This window comes from Telmatherina bonti, assembly GCF_933228915.1.
Source record: "Telmatherina bonti genome assembly, chromosome: 14".
Classification (NCBI taxonomy): domain Eukaryota; kingdom Metazoa; phylum Chordata; class Actinopteri; order Atheriniformes; family Telmatherinidae; genus Telmatherina; species Telmatherina bonti.
In genome coordinates, this window is record NC_136612.1 from 22,939,299 (window position 1) to 22,953,715 (window position 14,417).

General features: G+C 38.8%; 2 protein-coding genes across 2 annotated transcripts in view; both read left to right on the forward strand.

The window, feature by feature from the left end:
- abca3b (ATP-binding cassette, sub-family A (ABC1), member 3b) overlaps nucleotides 1-8,896 on the forward strand; it is a gene marked incomplete at its 5' end in the record, with an annotated part of 41,733 nt that extends 32,837 nt beyond the window's left edge. The window contains 9 exons of the mRNA XM_079252850.1: nucleotides 4,778-4,877; nucleotides 4,959-5,121; nucleotides 5,191-5,340; nucleotides 6,111-6,271; nucleotides 7,132-7,308; nucleotides 7,389-7,530; nucleotides 7,636-7,820; nucleotides 7,898-8,039; nucleotides 8,123-8,896. Coding sequence (XP_079108976.1) covers nucleotides 4,778-4,877; nucleotides 4,959-5,121; nucleotides 5,191-5,340; nucleotides 6,111-6,271; nucleotides 7,132-7,308; nucleotides 7,389-7,530; nucleotides 7,636-7,820; nucleotides 7,898-8,039; nucleotides 8,123-8,310 — 1,408 coding nt within the window. The 3' untranslated portion in view covers nucleotides 8,311-8,896. The remainder of the gene's footprint in view (nucleotides 1-4,777; nucleotides 4,878-4,958; nucleotides 5,122-5,190; nucleotides 5,341-6,110; nucleotides 6,272-7,131; nucleotides 7,309-7,388; nucleotides 7,531-7,635; nucleotides 7,821-7,897; nucleotides 8,040-8,122) is intronic.
- A 629-nt stretch (nucleotides 8,897-9,525) lies between these two features.
- On the forward strand, nucleotides 9,526-13,773 carry LOC306765586 (cytochrome P450 2K1-like; the record flags this gene model as incomplete). Its single annotated transcript, XM_079253068.1, has 10 exons — nucleotides 9,526-9,539; nucleotides 10,520-10,649; nucleotides 10,817-10,979; nucleotides 11,055-11,213; nucleotides 11,589-11,746; nucleotides 12,617-12,796; nucleotides 12,874-13,012; nucleotides 13,099-13,283; nucleotides 13,361-13,502; nucleotides 13,586-13,773. The coding sequence occupies 10 exons, from the start codon at nucleotides 9,526-9,528 to the stop codon at nucleotides 13,771-13,773; spliced, it is 1,458 nt and encodes a 485-aa protein (XP_079109194.1).
- Nucleotides 13,774-14,417: the final 644 nt, after the last annotated feature.

Here is a 14,417-nt window from a genome sequence, read left to right on the forward strand (position 1 = left end):
AGTGTCATTATGCTCCACTGATCTTTTTGATATACTCATCGTCTCACATTATAACTAGTTGAAAATAATGTATATTTGTGCAGGCATTTTAATTTGTGTCTTCTTGTGGCTCAAATGATCTGAAATTACAATAATAAAGCTAATAATCTTTTACCTTTGCTTCTTTTAGTTTTTTTCCCCCCAGATAAAGATTTGAGCATAAAACAAAACACACTTTAACAAGTGTGTAATATCTGAACACTTTTATGTCACTAAGGGCTGCTTCATTTATTTCAATGTATAAAAGTCAGAGTGACATTCAAAACATACTGATAAGGTTTTACTGAACATAGAGAGGCTTAAAATTTAGAAATTTATGTAAAATTACAGATAAATCTAACAGTCAAGCAAATCAACGTTCTAACAGTATGTTGGGCATGCTGACTTTGCACAGTGTGTTAAAAATGCATCTTTATACCACCAAATGTAATACATCCCGTTTTGTCAGTTAGAAATAAAGAAGAAAACAAAAATCACATGGCGCATTTAACAAAGCTGCTGAGCAAGCCTTTTTTAATCCACCAAAGTGCAATGCAGAGATTAAATTTCTATTGCTGAGAAGGTGGTAAAAAGTGGGAGTGGTCACTTAATCCAGACTGGCACCTGGAACCTCGTAGTGTTATTATTGCCACTCAGGTATCAGCGGCTGTGCCAAAACTGTATTCAAATTTCTGTGAAACAGCCTGACTGATCGTGACTGATGAAAATGTAAGACTTTGTGCCAGCTTTTGTGAGATGGGAGGGACTGACATTTTGGATAGGATTAGTCATTTTTCTTTGTAAATTTGCTTGTCATTTTACAAAAACCTGAAGATAAATGGTTTGTACCTTGAGTGAAGTGCAATTTTATCTGAAAACTGGAGGCATCTAAAAAATGTCTTTTTTTTTTAACTTAAGTGGTTGATGTCATTTTAGTATGATTTGAAAAGTTCTCCTATGTCTCTGTTACGTCCCTAAGAAGGAGTAACACCTAAAGAAGCAAGGTTACAACCTCAGATGAAAACACAGAGAAAAAGGTCAGAGTTGGGCACATTTCTTCACAGCTCAGAGACCTTCACAGTCACAGATTCACACCCAGACAGCCATTTGCATCAGGGAGAGCCAAGGCCAACATAACAAACAAAAACACCCCTGCCTACAAAACAAAAGGACAACTTACCTACCCACCAAACAAAACAAAGTACAAACTTACATCTAACCTACTCTATAGTAACATAAACAAGAGAAAAGAACCCCATATGATAAAACAAAATGGCAGCTCTCTCCTACAAGGCCTATCTGGAAGAATGCTCAGGGTTATATTAAACAGAAACACAATAACCAACATATAACCCACAATGTCAATAAGCTAATGCACAATACCAACATGGTGTGAATGGCAAGTGGCCAAAAGGCCCAGACGTGCAGATCCTGAGGTCTTTTAAAAGCCACTCCCAGACCTGATTGGCTGGAGGAGGCTGCCACACATCAGCATAATAAGGAACACCTGGGAAGGGAGTATAATGCACAATGAGTATAACACATTGCTGCAACAGTCTCGTGAAGAAAAGCGAGAGGCCAGTAAAGCTTCTCCATTGCTCAAGAGCATTTAAATAAATTGATACAGATTCGAAACATCAGTAAAATCAGTCCAAATGGCAGAATTTAGCTTTTTATTTTTCACCTCCAGTCAAAGTGAATCTGTCCGGAACCAGAGAAATAACTAGTGATGGGAAAATGAGGCGTCATGAATCAGTGAGGCATCGCTGCCAAGTGTATCACACATTGGTTGGCGCTTCATCAAGGTGCTTCATTTGCTCTATGTCTCCATTGTGTGGACAAAAAAAATGAACTACACACTGGTTGAGTTAAAGGGGTTCTGACACAGAGCTGTGAAATGTGCTTGTGTTACTTGTTGTTTGTGCTTTTGTGACTTTATATTTGTGCTTGTGTTACTTGTTGTTTGTGCTTTTGTGACTTTATATTTGTGCTTGTGTTACTTGATGTTTGTTCTTATGCAAAACTGAATAAAGATGTAATTTAAAAGTATCCATTTTTATTTAGAAATATTAAGTTATCCAGTGTTTTGGGAGAAAGACGATTTCTTTTTTTGTACAATAGTTCTCCAGCTTTAGAAAATACCCTTTCACAGGGCACAGACGAGGCAGGAGTGCACAGAAATGCCACAGCTAGTTTGTACAGATTTGGATATACAGCCTTCTGTTGCTCCCAATACTTCAGTGGGTCTGATTTCCTCAAGATGTTAGGTTCCGACAGGTAGGCTTGGACCTCCATTGTGGCACCTGCAGTCACATTCGTCGTTCTAGTCAGCTGACTAGTTGCATCAAAGCGATGCCACAATTTGCTTCCTACAAAAAAAATGAATAAATAAACATTACTTATTAGCACAATTGTACTGTATTAATTACCTTGCTCCACAGATTGAGTAGCTGATGTTGATGGAGTGGATGGAGATGGAGATGATGATGATGACTGATGATGCCTTATAATAGCAGCACACTCTGATATCAGTCTTGTCTCTGCATCCACTGCTTTATTTGGGCTAAAGAAACCAATTTTTTTAAACCTTGGGTCCAGAAGTGTTGACAGGTACATGATGCTCATTGACTGGATGTTATTTAGTTTGTCCCTCAGCTGTCTTCGAAGAAACTGGGCCATTTCTCTGCTCTCTGCTGTCTGGATCATCCCAATCTCCTCCTCTTCCAGGGAACAGTGGAGCATTGAAAGGAGTGGAATAACTTTTGACCCCGACACTCTCTTTTCCTCAGACAACTCAGTCGTTGCCTGATTGAAAGGCTCCAAAACTTTGAGGCAGTCTTTGATAATTGTAAAAGTATCTGCCGACAGCGGTTGAATGTCAGTTCACAGTCCGGCCAAAGCTGCACCAACAGGTTCACGGAGATCATATAGCCGCTGGAACATTAAATAGGTGCTGTTCCAGCGAGTTTCCACCTCTTGAACAAGCTTCAACACAGGAAGGTTCATCTGAACTTGCATTTGTGACAGTCTTTCCTATAAAAAACAACAAACTTGTCAACACACACACACACACACAAATAAAACAATTCACATGGTGCATGTAAAGGGCTTACTTTTGCAGTAGTGCTACTCTTGAAATATCCCACTATCCTTCTGCAGTTACTGCGGATAGCAGAAATCTCAAGAGAATTCTCCATTGCCTTTCTCACCATCAAATTTAGGGAATGTGCAACACATGTTGTGTGGCGCAAATGCAGCTCCCTTGCACAGGCACCCATGTTGGGTGCACCATCAGTCACAAGGCATGTGACCTTGTCCCCTATGCCCCATTCTGTCATAAGTGCCGTTTTGGTGCTTGCCAGGTTTACTGCAGAATGTGCTTCAGTAAAATGCTGCACTCCAAGAACCACAGACTGCAGACTGGTGCTTTCATTAATGAAATGGCATGTCACCGCCAAAAAAGATTCTGTGTTGATGGATGTCCACAAATCTGATGTAATGCTGACAGCCTGGGCTTTAGAAACCACAGCCTTGGCTTTCTCCTTGGTTTCTTGGTATCGTTTATCCACCATGGCTTTCAGAGTCTACAATAAAAGTATAATGTGTTAAAAAGAAAATGAGAAAAATATAAAAAATGCTTTGTGTACTTACCTTCCTTGTGGGTAGAACATAATTAGGGGCCAATGCTTCAAAAAGCTTTTTGAAGCCAGTGCCCTCCACAAAGGAAAAGGGTTGGGAATCTTCAACGACCATATTCACCAACAACTCCGCAATATCAGCATTCTTGTCTAAATGCATTACAATAATGTGTTATTATACAGTGAGATCACATTATTGTGTTTCCAAAAGGCATACCTGGGCCTGGATTTTCTTGAGTGGCCTCCACAATGACATGCAAAGACCGATAATGCCTTAGCATTGATGAGGTGTTGTTATACACCAGCTCCCTGAGGCACAACAGACACTTCACCTGAAAAAAAAAAGAAAAAAAGAAAAAAAAAAGAAAGAGGGCTATAGATTTAGTAAAATGCAAACAGTATACAGCTGTTTTTAAACTAACATTTGTAGAATTTGTACATAACAAGGTAGTTACCTTATTCGGAGAAATCAAATCAAAATGTTCCCAGACAGGTGAAGTTTTTCTTTTTCTGGCTGCTGGTTCCATAGCAACAATTACACAGTTCAAAAACGTGATAATTGTATTGAAACAGCAACAAAGTGGACCCAATAACTCAAGATGAACGAGATGACACGGGCAATCCATTGCGTTTCAACCCCCCTTTTATTTCGAATGCCGCTCCAAAAGCGCGAGACACTTCCTGAACCTGTCACGTGACGCCGCATGCTCGGCGAGGCTTCACGATGCGTCACACGTCACTGCATACGTCAGCGACACACACGTCGACAAGCGCTTCGGCAAAGCGCGTCCGGAATTACTCGATACAAGCTTCGGAGCCCTGCTTCGTATTGGCCATCACCACTGGGCGGTCACTTTTCAAACAAGACAAAACAGGAATTTCTGGAAGTAACCAGGGGGGTAATTATGCTGTCACTTCACTGAGGATTCAAGTTGTGAAAGGATCTGAACACAGAGAAAAGACAGCTGCACAGTGAAAGGTTTGGGCTTCCAACAGCAGTCAGAGGAAACTCAGGTGACCGTGACAATGTTTGAAGTTGTTTTTCAATCCCCTGCTTCAGTCTCCTTGTTTGGGGTCGTTGTTGGTTTGCTAGTTCTCCACCTTATTTACTTTGGCTTCAGCGCCCAGGAAAGTAAGAAGCTTCCAGGACCCAGACCGCTTCCTCTTCTTGGTAACCTGCTGCAGGTGGATCTGAGGAGACTAGACCAAACTCTTTTAGCTGTGAGTGATTTTGTTGTCTCTGAAGTGTTTTTGGAAACAACATAATACCGAGTCTCATCTTTTGCCTTATTACCTTTTCAGCTTTCTAAAAGATATGGCCCAGTGTTCCAAGTCTTCTTTGGAACAAAGAAGGTGGTAGTCTTGGCAGGTTACAAGACAGTCAAACAGGCTCTGGTGAACCACGCTGACGAGTTTGGAAACAGAGAAATCACTCCAATTTTCTATGATTTTAACAAAGAACATGGTAAGGAAATGTTTTAAGAGTTCATGTTTTCTGTCCTTAGCAGAACAAGTTAACTTACTTTATTTTCAGGCATACTATTTTCGAATGGAGAGTCGTGGAAAGAAATGAGGCGTTTTGCTCTTACCACGCTCAAAGATTTTGGAATGGGCAAGAGGATAAGTGAAGAAAGAATCATTGAGGAAAGCCACTACCTGATTGAAGAATTTGAATTATTTGAAGGTAATGCTGTCTTCTGAAATACTGGAATTTTCTTCACAACATATTTCAAGCTCTTAATCGAGAGGTGGGCAACTTCAGTGTTGGGAGTTTCCCTGCTGCACAACACTGACTCAGATCAATGGGTAATTGGCAAACTTGTACAGATTTTGACTTCAAGCTCTGCACAACTGCAACCCTCGAGGACTGGAGTTGACCACCCGTCTTAGTTCATGGTCTTGCTGTTCTTAGATAGCTCCCTGCTTCATCATACCCGAGTTATGTGACAACAAACTGCTGAATCTTTTTTTATTTGAATCAGGTGGGTTGGGGCAGGGAGGCACCTAAAACCTGCACAGTGGCCCTTGACAACTAGAATTTAAATCCCTGCCCCACGGATTACAGAATAAAGTTCAAAAACTGGATCAATGCTATAACAATTAGTCAAAGATTGCACATTACCCTCACAGTAACAGAGAAGGCTGTCGTGGCTGTTTTAAACTGATTATTGGAAGTGTTTTAAACGGCTAATTGCTCAAACTAGCGGGTATTTTGTGGGGTAAATTTATAAATTGTTGTTATTTTTAAACTGCCATGACATTAATATTACTCATATGTATGCATTTAACTATAATATGCACATATTTCTATTTTTTTAAGAATCAAACAGTTTTGTTGCTTGTGGTATTTAATATAACCTAGTTGTCAAATAACAAAATTACCCTTTTAACACAACACAGTATTTTAAAGTTCCAATTAATGTTCAACTATTGCTTCTAACTTTTTTATCACAGGGAAACCCTTCAACAACACCAAGGCCATTAACTACGCAGCTTCGAATGTTATATCGGCTCTGATGTTTGGAAAGAGATTTGAATACAAAGACCCAGTCTTCCAAGCTATGGTGGAAAGAGATAATGAGATCATCCATCTGACAGGATCTGCATCCCTCCTGGTATAAAAATTTAAACTGATCTTAAATACTTGTTAAAAGATGGCTGCCTTTCCTGAGCCGGGTTCTGCCGGAGGTTTTCTTCCAGTTAAAAGGGAGTGTTTTCCTTCCCACTGTCACCGCGTGCATGCTCAGGGTGGGGGATTGGATCAAAGTCATGACTCGATGCAATCAGTTGGTTTCTATTATAGGATATGTATGAATTGGCTCGAAATGACGTGTATGTTGATTTGTGTATGTAAAGTGCCCTGTGAAAACATGTTGTGAAGTGGCACTATACAGATAAAGTTGAATTGAATTGGATTGAATGGCTGCAGATAATATTGAGCAAATATTTAATCAGTAAAATTGAACAACTTTAAAGTTTGTGAAGTACTTCAAATTTCCTAAATTTGTTTTGATGTTTTCTTTTTTCTTTCTTCTTTTACTTATTTCCATATGCTTTATTGTAATTTACCTCAATTTATGTGCAGTCAGTACAAGGAATCCTGCTTCCCTACGGAATAACTGCTACGTTTTACTCTTTGCTGCATCTGGGCCAGATGGTGTGCCAACAAATTCTGAAGAATATGAGTATCTTAAAAGATTACTGTCAGATATTTTAATAGAAAGTGGGTGACCAGCCAAGACAATGACTGCAATGCATTGATCTACAAAGGTATGGCTACAAGAAAATAAAGTTCCTGTTTTGGAATAACCAAGTCAAAGTCCTGACCTTAACCATGTAAATGTTGTGGAAGGAGTGAGGAGTTCATTTTGTGAAATCCTCCAACAAGCCAGTGCTGAGGCTGTTGTAGATGCAAGCACAGGTAGAAAGTCCTCCAAATTGTACCTAACTGCATATTCCAACAATCATATTCCAGATGTACAACTTTTTTCCCTGGCTGGGCCCTTTCCTCAAAAACTGGAGAGATGTGATGAAGAACATAGAGGCTGGAAAGGAAGATACAAGAAGGATAATTGCAGATCTGAAGGAGACTCTGGACCCCAATATGTGCAGATGTTTTATTGATGCATTTCTGATCCGAAAACAAAATCAGGTGAGCAGTTTACCTCTGGTGAGAAATATCTCAGATTATAAATGGTAATGAATAAATTCTCCCTATTTGTGTTATGCCAGGATTCTGAAATAAAAAATTCACACTACCACGATGATAACCTGCTCTACAGTGTGACAAACTTGTTTGCAGCTGGAACCGATACCACAGGAACAACACTGAAGTGGTGTTTACTTTACATGGCAAAGTACCCTCATATTCAAGGTATGTATGAATTTAAAAAGACATCTTAGTTTACAGTTTTCACTGAAATTGCTGATTATGTAGCATGTTTTGTTTGATTTAATCTTGACCTAAATGTGCATCTAGACTGTGTTGTGGAGGAGCTGAGCAGAGTGATTGGAAGTCGCCAGGTTCGAACAGAGGACCGGAAGAACCTCCCGTTCACTGATGCAGTTATCCATGAATCACAAAGACTTGCCAACATCGTCCCAATGGCCATTCCTCACACAACAAGCAGAGATGTCACCTTTCAGGGCTACTTTATCAAAGAGGTCAGCAGCTCACTTTGATCCATTTCAACACAAATATTCAGACTTTGGTCTTGGACCGGTTTTCTTTTTGCCTGCAGGGAACTACAGTGTTTCCTCTTCTCACTTCTGTCCTGTATGATGAGAGCGAATGGGAAAGCCCTCACACTTTCAACCCTTCGCACTTCCTGGATAACGAGGGCAGATTTATCAGGAGAGATGCCTTCATGCCCTTTTCTGCAGGTACTTTGTTAGATTTCAGTCCTCAGTTATGACTGGTTTCAGTGCACATGGGATCATGTTCAACACTTTGCACCTTGTTGCAGGTCGCAGGGTGTGCCTTGGAGAAGGCTTGGCCAGAATGGAGCTCTTCCTTTTCTTTACCTCCCTCCTCCAACGTTTTCGTTTTACTCCCCCACCAAGCGTCTTGGAAGATGAACTGGATCTGACACCAGTTGTGGGCTTCACCCTCGCTCCTTCACCTCAGATGCTGTGTGCCATTAGTCGCCAGTGAGAAATAGAGCTGAAACTTAGAACTTCTGCCATTTTATACCATCCTGCAAGTGAAGCGCTCTGCTGTGTGGAAACACTTTTTGCTTATTCATCTCATAATAACAGAGTACTTGAAGAATTCAGCAGGCACAGATTCAAGATTAACATGCAAAATCAACTGTACCCATGTTCTTTATGAACACCTTTTCTGCAAAAAACAAAACATAGCTACACTGAAAAGTAGTAAATTCATTATTTACAAACAGAAAACATGGTGATATGAGAACAACAGATAAAGCTGTTTTCTGTTGTAATTCAAATTTTATATATTTCTTCCTATATAATAAACATATCTACTTTCATTGCAGTGATCAATTCAAGTAAAAATTGAAATAAACTATGGTTCTTCTGTAAAGTCTATCATTGAATGTAGTTCAGGTTCTAATGTGTCCCTTACTGAATCAAAGATGAAACTGTTGGACAGCACACCGCTGTGTATTTCATGCTGAGCCAGCTTTTCATGGGTTATTCCCATAAAACAAATTGACAAGTGGGAATAACTCCCTTCCTTTAAGTTTTATTGTAAACTTTTGTGACACTTAACAGTTTCTGTGTTTTTCTTTTTTCCACAAAAAGTTTTTTGTTAAATATGTGAAAGATCAAGTTATTTTATTTCTGTTTAAACATTTTCTAATGTTTCTTGATCAAATTATTATCATAAAGGCAGGTTTGCTTCATTTTATTCTATTCTATAGTCACTTTAACACACGCTTTTATAAAAAAACAAAACAAAACCAAAAACAAAAGAACAGGTCTATTTCTGGATGGTGGCTTTCCCAACAAGGCATCACAAAGTTTTTTTGTACAGCATCAAAATAAAATCTGGAATGCTGCACACAAAATCTTTTAAACAACAGTGACACAATGCAGGGAATAAAAGTATGTTTAATGCAAACTAAAACGGAATGCATTATATAATGAACAATCATTGATGTATTATTGGCATACAAACTTCACACAGGCCAATGTTTGAAACCCGCCAGCTAATAAAAGATAGAATCCCTCTTTGTGTTTGTCTTTATTCTACTATCATTACTACAACACTGCATTGAACACCGACATTGTGTGAGAAAGCATGGCATTTCTAACATAAGTATGAAGTCCAATTTCATTCTTTGTTCTGTGCATCCTCAAACTCTGTCGTTTTACTTCTGGCTTACTTCCACCAAATGGAAGAATGAGCAATGCAAGGCAAGAGTGGAGGATGTGGAAACTGAAAAAAGAGGGATGGTGTCCTTCTAATGCAGAATCTATAACAATACTATATTGTCTTGGAGTTGGAACTCAGTTATTTGCCTTATTTATCTATGAAAAGTCCTCTTAAGTTCATCAATAAATACATAAATACGCCTTTTGAAAAAGATATTGAAATTAGCAGTTCTTATTAAGGAATATGTGGACAGTTTATTATTTAATTTTCAAAATGACTTTGTACATTGTTATAGAACTGAAATTGGAAAATGTTTGTGTAGCAATATGTTGCATGGTAATGTGATGGTTAACATTGTTGCCTTGCAGTGAAGCAGTTCCTGGTTTGAATCGCAGCTTGGATCAATATGAATGTGTGAGTTATCTCCTGGTACATTGTGTTCCTCAAATAATCTAAAATAAGCAGCTTAGGTTGTTTTGATGTAGCGATGAAATGAAAACGTGCATGATGTCCTTTACCTTTTGCCCATTGTCTTTTGCTTATCACATATATCACTCTGACCAAACAGGAAAAAAAATATATTTGTACGATGAGTTCAGGTTTATTAAACTACAAACACAGACAATATATGGAGTTAGATATTTCAACATTTATCTCCATGGTATTAATAAACTGATTTATATACAAAGTAGTTTATTGAACAAAAAGTTTAGTTAAAACAGGAGTTGCTGTTTTGTGGGCCCACAGGGTGCTACCGCAGTGGAATCTTTTCATTTACTGCATGCCTTCATGGCAACAGAACCTTTGTGAATTCGTGTTACTTTTTGATGTTGGAAATCTCTGCAGATATGTTAACTAACCAGAAGTTGTTGCTGAGATAATCTCAGAACTTTTTTTTCCAGTACTTCAAGTTCAGACTGAGGACATCTGCTTCTTTTTAGGAGCTATTTTACTAAGTTCAGAAATCGTCAGATCATGATTGAACATCTTCTGCAGTCTCTCTGTTTTGGATCACTGTCAGTCTGCTGGTTGTCTACCTACTTTACTTCAGCTCCCAGAAAAAGAAGGAACCGCCAGGACCCAGAGCTATTCCTCTGCTTGGCAACCTGTTTCAGGTGGATCTAAAGAAACTTGACCAAAGCCTTTTTGATGTGAGTAAGTTATTGTCTCTGACTCATACTGCCTTATTTATCATAGATAAATAAGGCAAATAACTGAGTTCCAACTCCAAGACAATATAGTATTGTTATAGATTCTTCAATACGGAATGTTTGTTTTTTTTTTTTAAAATCAAAATAAGACCGAGTTATTTTTTCGGCTATCTAAAAAATATGGACCAGTGTTCCAAGTCTTCTTTGGAACAAAGAAGGTGGTGGTCCTGGCAGGTTACAGGGCAGTCAAACAGGCTCTGGTGAATCATGCTGACGAGTTTGGAAACAGAGAAATCACTCCAATTTTCCATGATTTCACCAAAGGACATGGTATGAAATTTAGTTTTAGACTTAGTGTGCAATTTTCTGTCTTTGTTAAAACAAGAGGGATTTTTCTCTTTCCAGGTATAATATTCTCTAATGGAGACTCCTGGAAAGAAATGAGGCATTTTTGTCTGATGACGGTCAAAGATTTTGGAATGGGCAAGAGAATGAGCGAAGAAAAAAAAAAAAAAATCATTGAGGAATGTCACTACCTGATTGAAGAATTTGAGCAATATGAGGGTAATGTGTCCTAAAACCTTCACAAGTTTATGTATACACACTTTCATCTTTCTCTCTGTCACAAGCACAGTGAACAAGTCTGGATCACTGCAGGAGCACTAATGGTTCTTCAATTCCCACACAAAGAACCCCCCCCCCCCCCCAAAAAAAAAAACAACAAAAAAAAACAAACAAACAAAAAAACCCCAACAAACTATTGCAACTTAATGTTTGCTTATTAAGCTCGACGTGTGTGTTATAGAAGGGAAACTCCCAACACTTGCAGGACTGTAGCCCATCCTGATTTAATGCAAATTTGATTAAGATTCCATCTCTGTGGTGTGTTGCAGTTCCTTGAACTATTGATGTCAAGCTGTTCTTAACTTTTTATCACAGAGAAACCCTTCGAAAACACCCAGACTTTTCACTATGCTGCTTCAAATGTTAGATCAGCTCTTGTGTTTGGAAAGAGATTTAACTACAAAGACCCCGCTTTCCAAGCCATGGTGGAAAGAGACAATGAGATTATCCATCTGACCGGATCATCCCTGATGGTATGTGTAGCATGTACAAAAAGGGGAAGAGGGGCTGTGTCCCCCTTAAGCTTACCCTATAAGGACACCCCTGGTCAGAGCACCTCAGCAGGCCAAGCAAGACAGGATAAATAGATTAAAAAGGTTTGTCTCCTGTGTATTACAAAATGTAGTCCATAGCTGCCACCTGCAGTGGTTCTGGGCTTTAATCCCAGACTGGTAAAAACACAAAACAACGCTAATAGCAAAGAAAGTGAAACACTAAAACCACATGCAATAAAACCCAATAAAATATAATCCAATCTAAAATTATACCTGACCACCAGGCAGGTGGAGCAACTCTGTATGACAGGAGACCACTAAAAAGGGAACAGATAAAAACAGTTAAAAATGCAAAAATCACTAAAAACAAATAAAACAGACCTCCCCAAGAGCAGCCAGGGTGAGTGGCTCTTGTTTAATGGTCTTATCAAGGACCCCAAAGTAAATATCAATATTACAATGACCAATAAAATTTTATACATTACCACTCTTTGTCACTTCCACCCTGCTTGCTCTCAGGTCAGCCCTTCCAGGTAAGCAGGACTGTCTTTTATAGTGTCACTGGTCCTGATCACCAATTGACCGCAGCTGTGACCAGGCTCAGCAGAGAGGCAGAGCAGCTCAGCCCAGGTGCCTACAGTATGAAAAACACCTTTAATGATTATCAAGGAATTACATTGCAAAATGATTTTTAACCAAGCAGTTAAGAGATGGGATATCATCACTGCATGTCTTTCAATACCTGGAAACAAACTAATTAAATTATTCATCATTCTGTATTTTTCTAAAAATTTCTGTTATCCTAGTAATATTTTTGCAATAATTTATTTGCATTTACATTTTTTCCAGCTGTACAACTTGTTTCCCTGGCTGGGCCCTTGTCTTAGAAACTGGAGAGATCTGATGAAGAACATAGAGGCTGGGAAGGAAGACACAAGAAGAATAATTGCAGATCTGAATGAGACTCTGGACCCCAATATGTGCAGATGCTTTATTGATGCATTTCTGATCCACAAGAATAATCTGAAAGTGAGCCATCAGACTCCCATGAGTTTTATCCGAGGTTATAGATGTTAGTTAATACTTTTTTTTGTGTGTAATATTAGGATTCTGAAATCGAGAATTCACACTACCACGATGATAACCTGCTCTACAGTGTGACAAACATGTTTGCAGCTGGAAATGATACCACAGGATCAATGAAGTGGTGTTTACTTTACATGGCAAAGTACCCTCATATTCAAGGTATGTATTCATTCAAAAACTTGTCTTATTTGATTCTTTTCAACATAAAACAGCATTACAGCTTGTTCATTTAAATGTGCATCTAGACTGTGTTGTGGAGGAGCTGAGCAGAGTGATTGGAAGTCGCCAGGTTCGAACAGAGGACCGGAAGAACCTCCCGTTCACTGATGCAGTTATCCATGAATCACAAAGACTTGCCAACATCGTCCCAATGGCCATTCCTCACACAACAAGCAGAGATGTCACCTTTCAGGGCTACTTTATCAAAGAGGTCAGCAGCTCACTTTGATCCATTTCAACACAAATATTCAGACTTTGGTCTTGGACCGGTTTTCTTTTTGCCTGCAGGGAACTACAGTGTTTCCTCTTCTCACTTCTGTCCTGTATGATGAGAGCGAATGGGAAAGCCCTCACACTTTCAACCCTTCGCACTTCCTGGATAACGAGGGCAGATTTATCAGGAGAGATGCCTTCATGCCCTTTTCTGCAGGTACTTTGTTAGATTTCAGTCCTCAGTTATGACTGGTTTCAGTGCACGTGGGATCATGTTCAACACTTTGCACCTTGTTGCAGGTCGCAGGGTGTGCCTTGGAGAAGGCTTGGCCAGAATGGAGCTCTTCCTTTTCTTTACCTCCCTCCTCCAACGTTTTCGTTTTACTCCCCCACCAAGCGTCTCGGAAGATGAACTGGATCTGACACCAGTTGTGGGCTTCACCCTCGCTCCTTCACCTCAGATGCTGTGTGCCATTAGTCGCCAGTGAGAAATAGAGCTGAAACTTAGAACTTCTATTATTTTATGCCTTCCTTTGATTGTGATGCTTTGCTTTTCCCAGATGTTTAATTATTTATTCAAATGTTTTGGCCTGTGTAATCTGTATATTTAAAGATAAGAGTACTAATTAATCATGTATAGGCACAGGTTCAAGGTTAAAATGTGGACTCAATTGTCTCCATGATCTTTAAAACACCCTAACAGGTAGAGCTGTGATGATATGCTTCTGTCCCGATTTGGTTCCAATTTTTTTGGGTCCTGATTTGATTTAAATTGCGATTCTCACTTCAATGTTGCTGATTATTGTAGATTAGAAACTAAATTTTATAAAAGAAATTTCTTTGCTGATCATTTTTCTCAATTCCAATTAGGAAGCAACACAGACCATAATTCTGCAGCTGTAATGCCCAAGAAAATAAGTAAAAAGAACAATAAAAATGGCAACAATTTTATCATGGATTATTTTTATTTATTTGAAAAAAAAAACATTTTTGTTAAAAAAAAAAATCAATTTTAAAATTTAAGCAAAAAAAATCCCAATTTTCAATTTTTCAATTCTATTTTCCCATCCCTACTAACAAGCATGGTTTTTTTTTTTTTTTTTTTTTTTTTTTTTATACTGTGGAAGAAAAT